A 17,116-nucleotide genomic window follows, 5' to 3' on the forward strand; every position below is an offset into this window, starting at 1 on the left:
CCAAAGATCTGCTTTTATTGGAACCAGTGGGGCGCTTCGGACCACTCTCACTCTATGCTGAATGTGGCACCCGTGGACGTTACAGGAAAAACTGCTGCTGCACGCGTTACAATCAGATCGAGGTATTCCGACCATAATCTAAACTTAAGCCACGGACACTCTAGTATTCTTAAGAACTTTCAGTTCATCTCCATGGTGCTCGTTAGGTCCGAGCGGAACTTTTTCCATTCATATTCCTTTAAGCGAAGAGTGGGTAGGGTGCAACATTTGGAGGCAGGACATAGCAAACATGTTTACGGATGATACGAAGTTGGACTGAAGAGTTGGTGGAGGAGTATATATTCTGTGAAGAGCCTCTCATCAAGCTCAGATTTAGGCATCCGGACCGCTGTAGTGTTTTCCAAGCAGAGGTAGCCGCAATTAAGAAAGCAGTGGATTGGTAGCTTACTTCTGTATTTACGATGTAAATATTTACTCCGACAGCCAAGCGGAAATTAGGGTCTTGCTCTCGTTGTTTGTGCGTTCGAATTTAACCTGACTTTACTTTCGATTGCATCCAAATACTTTGATATTAAGCTAATTTGGGTTCCCGGTCACAGCGGCATTGAAGGAAACTGTTGGGCTGATGAACAGACTAAACAGAGAACCCTGGAGACGGTTTCATCGCAAAATGGGAGGATTGGTGTTCCTTTGAGAACCTGTGGTCTCCTACGGTAAAGATGGGTGTCGCGTCAACTCAGCGAGCGCTGGGCTAGTGCGCAAATGTGCAAAGTCGCGAGATTCTTCTGGCCATAAGTAGATCGGAGGCGTTCGAGAGAACTTCTAAGGCTAACAAATCCGCAGCTTTCGAATTTATTGGGTATCCTTACCGGATATTTGTTCGTTAGGTATCCATATGGTTAGACATGGGATTGCTTCAAGTCCTTTCTACAGGAACTGTCTAGAGGATGAGATGGAATCATCTCAGCACCTCTTTCTCAGCTGCCCTGTTCTCATCGTCCAAAGATTTAGTGAAATCCGTCAGTGGCTTGAAGCTGTCATTACGAACGTAAATAGCCACTGTTGGTCGTCATCCTCTAATCCAAAGCCCCTTCTTTTGTTGGACCACCTTCCTGGTTCTCTTTCTTCTCCTTCCTTTTTTCTCTCTGTTTGGTTCTTTCCCCTCAGTTTTCCCCTGTATGGCATCAGAATGACGAATTTTGATTCTTTGTCCAAGTGGACCCCTCGCGTGGGCAGCCATTTATACTCTCCTATCCTAGTCAGTTCAACAGTTCCGGAGGTTAGACTGGTCAAACACAGAGACAGGCTAGAAATTTAATAATGCCTATTTACAGGCACGAATAGGACATTAACACGTTGAATGGCCGGCACTAAGTTTTTTTGTAGCGCCGTGGTGACCCCCACGGCTTGGATTGCAAGAAACACATAATTTGACTAAAATTAAAAGTTTAAAAATTTTCAATTTTATTTACGTTTTTGCTTGGTTGTTTATGATAGAATACAAGATTACGCAAAAACTAAAAGCTAGGTGAGCTCAACGTAAACAAGAAAGGAAATACAAAAAAGAAAAAAAGTTGTTTGTAACCAAAAAAATGCAACAAAACTCTACCAAGTCGCCAGCTCAACAGCCGGTTTTGTCAAATTCAAAGATAGCCAACCAGCATTATTACTGCGATATACGCAACCACCTGTGTGAAAAATGTCTACTATCTGCACTTCGGTTGATTTGAAAGAGAGTTTTTCGTAGTCTTCACCAATTGTTAATTCAGATGCTACCTTCCCCTCAAGGCCGCCAGTCCATAATGTATCTGCTATTTAGTAAGGAAATCACATTTCGTCATAACTTTTTTCTGCAAACTTTTTTATCTTTTATCTCCAAAAAAATATTATTGTCGAGTATCTGATAATTTGCAATTATTTGGTGATATGATAAGCATTTCTTCGGTACGAACGCAACAACGAAATTGTTGAAGACCAGATTTGGCGCCATGGCTGCATATGTATATAAATTGGCGACACAGAGTTAGAGTTTTTTTGTTGAGATTTTTTGAGAGGAAAGGCGTATATCAAAAGTCAAATAATAATGCTCGAAAATGTTGTCAAAAAGCTAGCGAGCTAGCAAAGCGAGTAGTATAAGTCAGGAGGTGGTCATTTATCTGATATAAGATGCTATACAGAGCCCCTTCACTTCTCAAACAAAAACTGCGAAGTCAAACGTATGATCCTAATAAGTTTCTAATAAAAACATTAACTGGATATATTAGTTCGTTTCCACCAAAACTTCGACACTTCTTCACTTGATTTTAATTTTATTTTAGCTGAGCTCGAACACCGTGAACACTGAGATAGAGGCAATAATTTTTATGGAAGAAAAAGGTTATTAAAGCAACCGCATTTGATCTGGTAACACAAGGTATTTCCATCTAACCGTATTTCGCAGGTGCAAAACTTGAATAGAGGCACTCAATTTGCCTACATTATTTGCGCATTAAAGCTGTGAAAAGGGGTCGTTTTTTAAGCAGTAATTGTATTTGTTCGAAAACTTCCTAATTCTAATAAAAGGAGAAAGCAAAAAGGTTTAACAGATCGCGAAAAAGGACAAATCGATATCTGGAGGTCAGAGAGACTTTCAAATAGTCAAATAGCCAAATTGCCAAGTGTTGTACATCTTGACGTGCAACAAAGTGCCTCTACGGTAAGAACTACAAAGCCAGAACTGTGATGGCTTTGACACCGAAGAAAACCTGCAAAATCCTTAGGATAGCATCAAATTCCGTCTTTCTAACAGCAAAAATTTAAAAAAAAGGCAAATGCTGCAACCAGCAAATCCACTGTTCGAAGAAATACTCGTATTCTAAAAGCATCAAATATGTCACTTCAGCAGAATTCCCCATATGTATGCTGCTACAACAACAACAACCACCTTTGAATAAATTTGGCAAAGAACGCAGCGTCGATTTTGGAAGAGACCGCATGACTTGGAGTTCTGTTACAAATACCGATCCCGGTGAATGGAAAAAAGTAGTGTTTAGTGACGAAAAGAAGTTCAATCTGGATGGGCCGGATGGATACAATTACTATTTCAAAGAATTCTCTATTTCCTTAATAAAGCAGGAAAGGTACTTGAGTCGACATTACAGCTGTGAAAATGGTGCTATGGTACGGGGAGCAATACCGCATTCGAATTGAAAATTGTAGACTAAAAAATACGGGACACAGCTATAAAGCTCTGTTGGAATCAGCTTTTCATGAGATTCTTTCAACAAAATAATGCACTTGTACACACTTCAAGTGTGGCCAAAACATGTATAGCCTCCCAAAACGTTGAAACTTTAGCATGGTCACCGTGTCCCCAGATCTGAGCATTATTAATCTATAATCTGTGGGAATGGCTTGATTGTAAAGTTTATGAGAATAGGCAACAATTTGCAGACAAAAATGCATTAATTCGAATTATTACAACGACCTGGTCCGAAATTTCATTAGGCTATCTGAAGAATTCGTACAAATCCATTCATCGACGTACTTAGGAAGTAATTTGTAAGCTAGGTGACAGCACGAACTAATTAGCTTTAAATAATAAATGTAAATCAAACCAAATTTCCTATATTTATTATTTTTTCTCATTCGGTTAGTGCCTCTATTCAAGTGAACTAATAAATTAGGGGCAGTATTACAGCTGCTGAAGTTGCATTGCTGCGAAATGCCGCTAGGTCAGGTTAGGTTAGGTTGAAGCGGTTGCTAACGGCGGGACACACTGAGGCTCATGGCACATGCTGCGTGGGGAACTAGCCCTTATCTCTCCTTAAACCAGTGTGTACTTTTCTAAAATTTTATAAGATCCTTAATTCCGACAGAGCTGAGATCTTCCAATTCATTGGTGGCTTTAATTGTGTACCCAAAATGGCGAGTCTACGTCTAGATAGAGCAGGACAATGACACAGAAGGTGTGGAATTGTCTCTTCCTCTTCCTCGTCTAGACAACTCCTACATAAGTCATGTGCTTGCACACCCATTCTCTGTGCGTGCCCACCGATTAGGCAATACCCCGTTATAATTGAAATCAGTGTGTTAAGACTATGCCTATCTCTTCTTAGTAGAAGTTCCGTGCGTTTAGCATTGAGTGTTGGTCACAGCTGTCGGGCGATTTTGCAATTTGCTTCATTGCGCCATCTTTCATTCGGTGCTCTTACAATTTCTTCAAAGATAAGTACATAGTTTACATGTTTGCAAGGGTATACCTATATAACTGTATATGTACTCATCAGTTAATTTGGTGCCGATTATCGCTAATTTATCGGCTCTGCAGTTCCCCTCAATGTCACAATGGCCAGGAACCCATGTTATCATTAGGTGAAATGACTCAGCCATCTCGTTAAGAGATGCGCGGCAATTCATGGCTACCTTAGAGGTTGTCGATTGCTTTGTGAGGGATTTTAGCGCCGCCAGGCTATCATTGTAAAGTTAAATATCATCTCGAGATATCGCACCACACTGTACCAGTGTCACGGCTTTCAGTGTTGCTATCAGTTCAGCCTGAAAGACACTAGGAAGCCGAAAACTGAAGCAGATCCCCAGATTTTCGGAATATACACGTCCGCCCACCTTGCCCTCGAGCTTTGAGCCATCTATGGATGGACTCGCCCTGTCTTACCTAGTCCCTTCCCCACTCTTCCCTCGAGGGTAGGAGGGTCGTGAACGTTTTAATGCCAAGTATAGGCGGAACTGCATAGTCCAACTGTCCGGGGAGCTCCAGCGTGCCATCCAGGATTTTACTGTGGCCATAGTCTGTGTTTGAACACTTACTTAAAGTGGTCAGCCTTATTGCCGCACTGCGCGTAATATATCTTGCCTGCAGAAATACTATTAGATTGAATCATATTTTCATGCATATTTATTTTCGAGCAAAGTACAGTCTTCACTTGAATTATCAGGAAACCTGGATTACTAGCTCAAAAGCGGTTGCTTTAACCAGTTAACTGTTGCGCTCCCATTTAAAAGTGCGCACAGTTTTGTGTCGCCAGAATTGAGCTATGACGAGTATATTCGTCAATCACAGAGTAAGTTGCGGTGGTAAGATATTGGATGAAAAAGATAGTTGGATAGTTGCTAATTTTGGGGACAAATGAACTAAAAATAAAAACATAGTAATTTACAGAACTTCTGGGCAACTTTATAATATTTACGCACTTGAAATTCTTACGTTGCACTGTACTTATTTGATAAGAACCGCCGACACTTGGTAAGATATGCACTGACACACACGAGTTAGCTTACACGAGTTAGGTTAACATCTAAAAAACGTTATCATCGCACATAAATAAATTCATTATGCGAACTGGTGAACTTTTTCAACCAGTGCATACGGGGAAGCATGACATCATCTCAAACTGTTTATATTTTCTATTTGTTTGTTTTATTCCGGCATAGGCTCAAAATATTCTAAACATCTTGAAATTTGAGAATATGTGTTGTTTTTCTCAAAAATTGTAATTTAAATAGCCAATGGTCACTAATTTATACGCATGACGAGTATACTCGTCAATCACAGTTAAGGTACTTGACCACCTTGGAAAGCTAAAAAGTACAACATATTCAATAATTTTTTTTCATGTTCTGTATAATATATTAAAATAAATTTTTTTTTTAATTTTTATTTAAAGCTTATATAATACAAAAAAAAATTGATTTATTAAAATTTCTTTTTTTAACATATATCCAGGAGGCGCCAAAGTCGAGGCCTGAAGAAAATCATGTCTTGCGGCGGACAGTTAATCTTAAAAATGGTAATTCTAAAACAAAAGAGAGAAACAAAATTTTCAAAAGGAAGGTTCCTTGCGTGAGAATTTACCACAAACTGACAAAAAAAAAAATAATAAAAAAATGGCGGATGTTTGAAAAAAAGTTAAGAAAACACCCCTGTTTTTCACAATGTTATGCTTAAAAAGCAATACTTTATTAACTTTTTTTTTGCAAAATGTGGTAAATTGGCATACAAAACATCTTAACAAATAAAACAAGACCAAAATCATTAAAATCGGCTAAGCAGTTTCGGAGATAAAGTGTCCGCCATTCGAAAAAAAGTAATTTCTGGAAAAACGCGTTTAAAGTTAAAACTTGCTATTTTCTTTCAGCTGAGTCAGCAAGTAATGAGTGCAGGATGCGCCTGCACATTTTCACTGATTTCACTTTGTTAGAATTCGAATTTAAAAAAACAGTTTCAGGTGATGATTTTTAAAAGTATAAGGATTGAAAAAATGTAAAAAAAAAAATTTAATTTTTTGAAACTTATAAGGTGGTCAAGTACCTTAACTGGTTAATAACCATTTTATTCCATCAAAATGTTTGCCTCTAATCAGTCCGGAGATTGTTGCCATGCTTCTAAGAAAGCAGTCGTTTCGGTATGGTGTTATTAGAGATCAAAGAGTAAAACTGGCGAAAATCTACATGAACACCTAACATTGCCATTGCACGCGCCGTGCCGCTAAAATTAAAGTCTCCAGCAGCATTCGATAAATAATGTGAATGCGAGAATGTGAATGCTGTTACGTTGCAAAAACAAGAATACAAGACAAAATTAGGTTTTTAAAAAACATCTCATTCGTCTTTAGTTATTTTGTTTTTATTAGTATTTTATTTAAATGATTTGGTATTATTTATTACAATCGTACTTTGTTTCGCCATACTTCGCAACTCACGATGCACTTGTGTGTGTGTGTATGTAGGTATTACTTTACAAATCATTTTAGGTATTTTACAACCAGCAAATCGCTGTCTTCAGCGCATAACTTTCTTAGAAACGTCCTTAGAAAATACATAGTTGGAACTTAAGAGAGTTTAGAGAAAAAGTTGTCAATTACAAACCAAATCTTAGTTGCAAATAAAATGTGAAGGTAATTTACATAATTTATATAAACACATAGATCTTTATTCTGTACTATACATTCAAGTTAAACCAGTTTTAATATACGAAAAAACTGCACGCGCAACTGTGAGTTCCGAAGAAATATTTTAAAATCAATCTAATCGTTCGTACCATTGCAAAGACAAGCAACCTGGCGCGGACTCCATGCAAATGCCTTTACTTCTAAGGCACCAAATTTATATTTTTTTTAACGTGAGTCTGCTAAGCGAAAATCTTACTCGCATTTTTCGAATATTTGAGTTCTTTTCCACGTGAAATTCATGTTAAGAAAAATACAAATTTAGGTATTCTCTCACGGTGTTTGGTATTCACACAGAGTTCGAATATTTATGGTAATCTATGTAATTAGCTTCCACGTGCGTACTTAGCTTTCTAGAAGTATTTACATACACAAGTATGAGCACTACGTTAGAATACGTTTACGTTCGAAATAAGTTTGCACATATCTATGTAGCATATGCATCATTAATAATAACTATAATATATGTATACATTTAAAGATTAATTAGAATACATAAAGAAAAAACATAACCGAACTGTGTAGGGAACTAAGCCAAAATGAAACTAAAGGGGCCCAAAATTATACAGTGTTTAACAGCGTTCCAAAGTCGGACTTGTTACTAGGTCGTCACTCCGTTTAGCGATTTGTAAAATGATTTATTGATCGTTATTTAAATACAATCGATACAGTTACAAAGTGTTTTGTATGAATGAAGCTGTGTCTCGACCAATGACTCGCTCAAATTAAACTAAAAACGATAATAAAAATTAGAATTGCATAAAAATAAAAAGTTGAAATAGTAAATATACAATCAAAAATATTCTTAGTTATAAGACAAAGTAGGACAATACCATATAAATATTTTGCACAGGACACTGCACGACAATGAACATCAACGATTTACAACCCAACAAAATACTGATCTTGCGAAAACCCATAGGGTTCATCGGTGGAATACAATTTAGTTGAATTTTAAATGGTTGACATCGCTAAGAACAACAAGTATATGTTTTTATATAAACTTAAACAAACGCTAACAACAAATGTGCCAAGCAAATGAAATGTTGAAAATTGTACATAAAACTTGACGCGCGCAAATTAGTAAATATTTGAAGAAATTCAAAATGTTCAATTCATATTGAATAAACTGTGTGTGTAGTATAAATTTGTGTAGTGTTGTATCGGCGTATGTTGTTTGTTGCGGGTTTTGTTTATTTTTGTTTTGTGTTGTTGAATTTACGTTCCAAAAAAAAAAATAAGGAACTACTGCGAACTAATTTGTGTTTAATGAAATGTGAATTAGCTGTTTCGAATTTTTCATCTGTAATTAAAGTTGTTGTAGTGTTACTTTAGTTGAATTTACTCAATAGTTATAATTTGCGGTGGTTTTGCTATGTTTGTTGTTGTTATAGTAGACGCAGCTGCCAAGGGCGCAGCCGTTAGCAATGATGGTGCTGTTGCCGCTGAGGCAATCGTTGTTGTCGCTTCTGCTGCTGCTACTGTTGCTGTTGTAGTTGTTGTTCTTTGCTCATGTATCGACGTAATACCCGTTGTCGATTGGTTGTCGTTTGATTTTTGCAGTGTCTGTGCGGCTAATTGTCACTTTGTCGTTGGGGGTGACTCACCAACACGCTGATAGCGCGGCTTATTGCGGGTGAATGGCAGATACTTGTACTTAATCATATGCTGCAAATCAAAAAGAAAAAAATTAGCATAAATATGAGCACTTGTTTTTCAACAATCGCCGAATGAACGGCGGCTTACTTTAATTTGCCGCTTCATCGTTATACAGAATAGTGTAATGAAGTACATCACAAGTATGGGCCAGAAAACGGGCACATTGAAGAAGTCAAAGAAGGTACATATCAGACCGATGATTGTACTTTTCGTGATCGATAGCCAGAACTTGAATTCTGGTAAGCGTCGAATGAACGGCCGGAACTCTTCGTTACTGCGTGTTGGCAAATTGGGACCATCCTCTGCAAAAAAAATAGAGCATCAAAGTAAATATGTACGCATGTTTTATATCTAATAACAAATGTGAACAGGCCGAAAGATTTGCCAACAAATTTTTTTTGGGAACATTAGTAATTTTTTTCCTTACGTGACATATCCAAAAAAAATTAAATACAACCTCTCTGTGAGCGCTTCCTCCTAATTGTGGTGTGCATCTTGATGTTGTTCCGCAAATAGAGGGAACTACTGTTTTAAGCCTACTCCGAATGGCAGATGGTTTTTTATTAGGCAGATATACACTCGGAGGTTTACTATTGCCCACCAAGGGGGCGACCGCTATTAGAAAAAACTGTCTCTAGCAGTTCGTCTCAAACCTGCGCACTTCCGAATGGTATTCACTAGGGCGGGTCGATTTAAAAATCGCTCATTGCTCTGTGAAAATCGTATTCTAGGGATCAAAATAAGAAACTTTGCTAAAACGAATTCTGATGTCCCCCAATTTAAAAATATCACCATTTTTGGCCTTTACATGAAAAAATCAGCTAAATGGCTATGTTTTTTCTTTGTTTTTATTTATTTATAATAATATTTATTATTTATTTATAACAATATCTATTTTTTCTCTTAAGAAATTTATTTAGTCAGAACATATGTAAATGAAGAAATTAATTTAAGTGAGTTATAGAAAAGAAACTAAAAAGTTCGACCCAAATCGGTGGACATCAGAATTCGTTTTAGAGGTATGGTTCCTTCGGCAAAGTTTCTTATTTGGATCCATAGAATATGATTTTCACAGAGCAATGGGCGATTTTTTTGCCTCCCCACAAATCGACCCGGCCTAGTATTCACGCATGAACCCATTTTGCTACGGCGGCCGCTTAACGCAGAAAGTTTATGCACTTAATAATTAAAGAACTCAAGATTTTTTAGCAGGTTCGATCACTATTTCGAGTCATAAAAGTTAAAGCTAAGGCATACAACCGGAACAGATTATGTTGTTGCTGTTATAATATAATAGAACGTACCCCATACATTTTGGGGAATGCTGCTGAAGTTGTTTTTGTTGTAACAGTGCACTAGCCCCTGCCGGTGTGGTATAGTCAGCAATCGTCATCGTCTAACTCATCTAACGTGTGTTAGGTGAGTGAGTTGGAGAGGGCATGTGAATAGGCGGTTGGTATCGTGCGGTATGCCTTCACACGCCAGACATATATTGAGTATGTCGGGGTTGATTGTGAATAAGTGCGAGTTTAACTACTTTACTACAACATCCAGATCGTAATCGGGCTAAAATTAAAGGCTAAAGGTGGTAAGAGTCTCCCGATGTATGCCGTTCAGCGTCTGTCTATATACTGTTGCTTTTGTTGTTGTTGTAGCAGCAGTGCTAAACCCTGTCTTCTTTCTTCTTTCATAGCGTTACAACGCGGGTGCGTCAAAGCTTTCTTCAGTATGCTCCTACAAATCTATCTATCTTGAGCTGTTGCTTCGTAGTTACGTATTCCCAACTTCTTAAGATCGTGTTCGACTGAGTCTATCCAACGGTTCCTCGGTCTACCTTTGGCCTTCACGCCCATTAGCTTTCTTGTCAAGGATTTCTTCACGGTACAGTCAGCAGACATACGAATCACATAACCTAGCCATCTTATGCTCTGCGCTTTAGAACATAGATCGTTCAGTTCAGAGTTCAATCGAATTCAGTAGGTACCACTATCCATTCTTATTCGGCCAAAGATCTTTCTTAAAATTTTTCTTTCCATGCTAGCAGTGCAATGTAAATCACCAGTCGGTTCTATTGGGGGACCCAGATTTATATCCGGCCAAGGACGGTCACTCCAGCAGCATTCCCCGTATGTAAGTATGGGAATGTTTATGCTGCTACAACAAGAGCAACAATAACCATAATGCGACAGGCAATACAAAGTGCATGTTTTACCCATGAAAAATTTCTGAGAAAATATCTATGAAATTTCCTCCATCGGTCAAAAACAAGACGAAGATCAACAAAGAATCTAACGAAAGAAGTATGCGCCAAATCAAAAATATAACCATAAATATGTAGGTATGTATAACTTAGCTTTGCAACCCTTGGATTATAATTCTAATTACAATATAATAATTGCTCTTATAGAAAGCCTTACGAAACAAGGCCCATGTGACGAGCATGTAGGTCTAATACTGGTTCCATATAACTACTACAGACATTAACATGAACAATTTTTTCTAACAGCGATCTTCTATATTTCTAACTGTGGGGATAATTTTGTCCATGAAAAAGCCTTTCGGCGTCGTATTAAAACTGTAAGTTCTTAAATTTGAGGGAAACATGCACATACATACACGCATAATCGGCTATTACACTCTTTTTGGGGTTTTTGACCGAGCTCCTCCTCCTATTTGTTGTGTGCGTCATGATGTTGTTCCACAAAAGGAGGGAGCCTACAGTAAGCAGACTCCGAGCGGCAGATATTTTTATAAGGAGCTTTTTCATGGCAAAAATACACTCGGAGGTTTGCCATTGCCTGCCGAGGCGCGACCGCTATTAGAAAAAACTTTTTCTCTATTTTGGTGCTTCACGGAGATTCGAACCTACATTCTCTCGCAATTCTGAATGGTAGTCACGCACCAACCCATTCGGCTACCGCTACAGTGAAACAATAAAACTCCTACCGGAAATTTAAGAAACCTAAGAATTTTAGTCAATTTTACTGCACGACGCCTTTTAGAAGTGAAAACTGTTACACAAGGCAACACATGGTAAAGATACGTCAAGGCAACACTAAAAAATCAATAATCCATCAACTTATTAAAGTAGTAGTTTTAAGTTGACCAACCCCTTTTACAACTTGTTAGCATTTTTCTAATTCTGCAATGTTGCTAATATGGACGAATTTGTATGATTTAACTTTATATACAAAGCGTTTTTTAAAATACACGAAAAATAAATTTATTTGACAGCAACGATATTCACTTACCATCATTTTCATAAGGATCGAATTCTGGGTCAATTTTTGGTGTTAAAAATGCAATAAATAGATTTAGATGGTATATTCCCAGCGCATAGCATACTATATACCAGCCTTGGTAGATAAAGATGCGTAGCAGGAAGAGCAATATCAGCATAATCGCGCCCGCCCAACGCATTCTGGTGTGTGGTGTCCAACGATCCAGCGTCGATTGGTACATCTATCAATAGCTTTGTTTACAAGTCATATATTTTAAGTTAAATTTTTGTGTCTCACTTGTGATAGGCGTACGAAGAACATCTTCACACCACCCCCAGACGACGTGCCTGCGTCCTCATTCATCATTGTTGTTGTTGGTGGTTTGCGTTCGCAGCCACTATCTGTGCTAATGTCGTCTAATTGGTGTGAAATTCAATGTTGCCGTCACTTGGTTAACCTAACTCTTTTTCAACAGGCACTCAAACCTTTTAGTTGATTTTTTAAAGTCAAAATATTCGGCAGACAAAATAAAATAGAAAGATAAACATAAAACTCAAGTAAAAGTGCACCACTATTCCAACGTCGGCCAGTCGTCGCGTATGCACTTTGCCAGCGCGTATCCGCAAATTGTTCCCCTTCGGCCCTTCGATAAGCAATTTACACCAACTCTTCTATTTCCTCATTTTCATTTGTCTCGCCTGACACTTTTCGTATTCTTTCGCACAACCCACCGCTAGAAGAGGAGCACAACCCGTACACCGACTCCTTGGCTTTTCTTCTTCGCTATGACGTTTGCTTTAATTATATTAATGCGTCTGCTTTTTACACGTAGAGAACTTAATATTTCTGTGGAACTCTTATTATTGAGAAGATATCTTCAGAATTCACCTTATCAATGGCTGTGTTAAGGCCGTGAGCTAAGGATTTAAGTTCAGAACTTTACAGATTTTCTTCCAATTTTTCCAACTTACAATACACGTCATTAAACAATTGACAGTTGAACTGCCGCAACGTTGCCAACATTATGCACTTCTTCCGGAGCATAACGCTGCCAAGTCATCTCAATATACATAGGTTTTTCATTCGAGTTACGCACCGTCAAATAATCGACTCAGTCTTCAGAAAGTTATTAAAAACAAAAAACTCCTGACTGCAAAGTTTATCGCTAGTAAAAAAGATATATCAGTATATAGCACCAGCTTATTCGGCTACGGTAGTTTTATTAATATGCCATTGCATAATTTTATGAGACTTTAAGCACTTTTAATTTTCTGAGACCTTAAAGCTTTGCGTATACTTCAGTTTGTGTGTATTTTTGATCTTAAAAAAATTTGTTTATTGATAATTTTAGTGTATGGACATTTTATCGGCTAAACAAAATTTTGTTCGTCGTCACAATTATTTTTTAGATAAATATTTATTCCGCATATTTATATATTTGTCTTTGGTTAAAAATATGTGTAATTTTTTTTTCTTTTCTACTATGAACTATAAATGAATAAACTATAAACAAACTATAAGTTTAGAATTTGTTCTCATGGTTATATAAACTACGTGTCTTTTGACGATTATTTGATTTCAATATAAATATATTTTTTGCATGGAATAGAGGCCATAGTTATTAATAATCTAAAAGTTTGTACTAAATGGGCATCACTTTTGCTGCATCTTTACCTCGCTCCAAAATTTAGAGCTGGCAGCACTAGAAAACAATGGTTGCCAATAACAATTTATTTCTATCATTCTTGCATTTCACCTACATTCTTTTACAATCGTTCGCTGCCAAGAACATGCTCTGCTTTCGTGGACGGCGAATTTCATGTGTAATAAGACTACAAAAATAAGACTGAAAACAGTGAACGCCGTACGCAGTCCCTCACCGCAACCCCTAACGAGCACAAAAACTCATCCCGTGAGAACAACTGTGTTCTTTTAATTACATATTTACACAATACATCGGTTTGTGTGTGTATGTGTTTGGTTGTATCTACACAATGATATTTTTGCTTACACACTTTTTCACACATTCGCGTTATCAGTTACAATTTTTCATTGTTTAATAAACCAAAGCCAAAACCAACACTGCCACTATTGGATTTATATATAATTAACATTACTCAACAGTGTTTTTAAGTTATTTAATAAAAATTATTATTTTTCTAAGTTTATTTTGTAAATGATTTCGAAATGTACTTGCAGCAATCAGCTGACAGGGTTTTACATGATTTTTCAAATATCGTGAAATAAAATCTATGACACTACGATACGAAAGGAAGGAATTTTTCATTTACATGGGGTTCTCATTAGTTTGATCGTAACAGCTGACAGGGGACTGCGTTTACGTCGTTCACTGTTTTCAGCATAAGTTCTGATACTCAGTGTTACAAAGTAAAACTAATCGCATTATTGTGAATGCATTATGACAAAATGTAGGGAGATTCCAGAATGAAGCAGATCTCTGACAGCAATTATTTGTGATTAATTATTTTTTGTTGTCGTTTTTTAACGACATCTGTACTATTACTAATCAGAGTGTTACAAACATTTATAATTATTTCATAAATCAATACAAATTAATACAAAGAGGCTCCCATGGCTGCGGACGCACTTAAGTCACTCGGCACGTCAACCCATTGTTAAAGGAAATACTTTAATATATTTATTTACTCAAGACGATTTTTCGATGGAATTCCAAATCATTTTCATTCATTTCAACGACCCAATCAGCAAAGACACGACGTTGTTGATGATCGGCCGGCTTGAGTTCTTGTGTTAACTGGACTTTATAAGCCTTAAGCCCCAAATCTTTATGCAAAATTCGGTGAAATGACGTTTGTGGAATGCCTAATTCCAAAGAACGTTGAGGAATGGACAAACCTTGGTTTTCTTCAACACTTTCGGCTACAACAGCAATATTTTCGGCTGTTCTTGAGCGACGTACACGAGTTTTATTCTTCACATCACTAACTTGTCCCAACAGCTCGAATTTTTTCACCAATTTTTGCATTGCGGTCCGACAAGGTGCTTCACGATGACCCAAAAATGTTCGAGTTTTACGAACGGTCTCTGCCAAATTTTCACCATTTTTATAGTGAATTTTAATAATTTCAATGCATCGTTTAAGCGTGTATCGTTCCATTTTTATGAATGGCGCAGTTTCTACTTGTGAAATATCGAAAAATGGCAGCTTCAAAAGTGACATTTATCCAAAATAGTGGGCTATTCAAAATAACACCTGTTATTGGAAAACCCTTTAAATATTACTGACTACTGATTCTGTTTTTGACCCTTTTTTATTACGTTATATTTAGAGATAATTAAAAAATGACAAAGCTTTTGGTTTTAAATAGAAAAATTGGCTTTACTGATTTATTCCTCCATAAACCAGTTTATTTAGAACGCTGTATTAAATAAATTTGGTTTGATTTATTTTTTCGCATTTACCACTGTTTTTATTTATTTTATTATAGCCATACTGTGCTCTCAGATTCCCAACATCTGAGAGGAAGATATATTGTATGTGAGTTATCAAAATCCACGCCAGCACTGCAAACAACACTTACAAGCGAAATATTTAATTTTATTCGAAATGAAATGCATATATATATAAATATATATATATATACATATTTAAAAAGTTTTATTGGTGCAATTGATTTTATTAATGCGAAATAAAAGTTTTGTGTTAAAATGGTATTGATTTGTTAATGCATATTTTCACATATTATATTTTGTCTAAAATGCCCATTTAATGCATATCAATCAATGTTTTATTAATTTTAATAAAGAATTTTAATTGACGCTGACGCTTTTTCAATATTGAAGGCAAAAAATAAAAAAAAAAAAAACAATAGCATTCCCCTGACAGCATGATTAGCTCATTTTAATGCAAACTACAGCTCCTTGTCGGAAGTAAAATCTAACTAGGAAGGAATTATTTGCTGAAGCAGTGCGTCTTGTGGAAGATCCTCTTACAACCATTCAAGGAATACAGGGAGCACTTGGACAGCAAATCAAAGAAAAATTTGATAAAATATTGGGACAAATAAGGGGTTTAAAGAACTTATGGGAATATTTAGTAACCAATGTGACATTTGGAATAGTTATAACCCCGATGAACTAGTTTGCTTCAAGTACGCCCCAATCACCAGTGTTAATGTAGAAAGAATGTTCTCCTTATACAAAACATTTTTGCGTTCAAATAGGGAAAATTTGAGGGAATAATTTAACTTGTTTCCCAATACAACTGTAAACAAAGCAATTTATTTCAAATGAATTAGTCGCTTTTTACTTTTTCCTTAAAGTGCTAAAAATTGTTTTTCAATATACATAGGTATGTACATATGTTTTATTATAGCATGCTCTTCATATTCTTCATGAAATATATATCTTTGTGTTGATGATAAACTCATAAAAAGTATAAAATTTAATTAACTAAAAGAGAAAAACAAGGGTGCCGAATTTTTGTTGTTTTTTTTTTTTGCATATTTGGTTTGTTTTTGTTGCATATTTTTCAATTTTCATAGCGTATTTTTGTATAGCCGCAGAACTTAATCGCTCAGATTGTTGGCGTATGCCGATGATATTGACATCAACGGCCTGAACTAGTTCTGCCTTCTCCAAACTGGATAAAGAGGCAAAGCGAATGGGTCTGGTGGTAAACGAGGACAAAACGAACAGTCGGCACTCTCATGTATCGGCACCCACGTCACTGTTGACGGTTATATAATTTCGAGGTTGTAAAAGATTTCGTTTATTTAGGAACCAGCATTAACACCGAAAACAATGTCAGCCTTGAAATCCAACGTAGAATCTCTCTTGCCAACAAGTGCTACTTTGGACTAAGTAGGCAACTGAGCAGTGAAGTCCTCTCTCGACGAACAAAACTAACACTCTACAAGACTCTCATCATGTCTGTCCTAACGTATGGCGTAGAAGCTTGGACGATGACAACATCCGATGAAGCGATGCTTGGAGTGTTTGAGAGAAAGATGCTGCGTAAAATTTTTAGACCTTTGCACGTTGGCATCGGCGAATATCGCAGGCAATGGAACGATGAGCTGTATGAGCTTTACGATGACATAGACATAGCGCAGCGAATAAAGATCCAGCGGCTACGTTGGCTTCGATAAAATGAATATTCCCGAGACCTGTGACTAAAACAAGCTCGCACACCATCACAAAATCATCTCCATGCTTCAGAGTAGCCTCGATTCAAATCCAATATTGGGCTTTCTACAGACATTACATTTTCCACCCGATCCAATTAAATTATTTTATAATTGCTTCCAT

The 17,116-nt window shown here is 36.8% G+C and overlaps 1 protein-coding gene across 2 annotated transcripts; it reads right to left on the reverse strand.

Annotated features, from left to right (window-relative positions):
- Positions 1 to 6,903: 6,903 nt before the first annotated feature.
- Positions 6,904 to 12,837, reverse strand: LOC128866517 (protein RER1). Of its 2 annotated transcripts, XM_054107326.1 has the most exons (5): positions 12,122 to 12,837; positions 11,855 to 12,065; positions 8,691 to 8,905; positions 8,552 to 8,612; positions 6,904 to 7,674 (listed from the first exon to the last, which is right to left on the reverse strand). In XM_054107326.1, the coding sequence occupies exons 1-5, from the start codon at positions 12,188 to 12,190 to the stop codon at positions 7,670 to 7,672; spliced, it is 561 nt and encodes a 186-aa protein (XP_053963301.1). In that variant the 5' UTR covers positions 12,191 to 12,837; the 3' UTR covers positions 6,904 to 7,669. The 2 variants fall into 2 exon arrangements, with proteins under 2 accessions (XP_053963301.1, XP_053963300.1); XM_054107325.1 differs by having other exon boundaries at positions 6,904 to 8,612; positions 12,122 to 12,836.
- Positions 12,838 to 17,116: the final 4,279 nt, after the last annotated feature.

The sequence above is a fragment of the Anastrepha ludens genome, chromosome 6 (genome assembly GCF_028408465.1).
Source record: "Anastrepha ludens isolate Willacy chromosome 6, idAnaLude1.1, whole genome shotgun sequence".
NCBI classification, from domain to species: domain Eukaryota; kingdom Metazoa; phylum Arthropoda; class Insecta; order Diptera; family Tephritidae; genus Anastrepha; species Anastrepha ludens.

What these genes read in the sequence shown, in the direction of transcription:
- LOC128866517 (XM_054107325.1), bottom strand. Translation starts at nt 12,190, where the DNA reads ATGATGAATGAGGACGCAGGCACGTCGTCTGGGGGTGGTGTGAAGATG. An exon ending in CGATCCTTATGAAAATGATG is followed by an intron (nt 8,906 to 11,854) that starts GTAAGTGAATAT and finishes TTTTTTTTGCAG; the next exon opens with AGGATGGTCCCAATTTGCCA. An exon ending in CGATGAAGCGGCAAATTAAA is followed by an intron (nt 8,613 to 8,690) that starts GTAAGCCGCCGT and finishes TTTGATTTGCAG; the next exon opens with CATATGATTAAGTACAAGTA.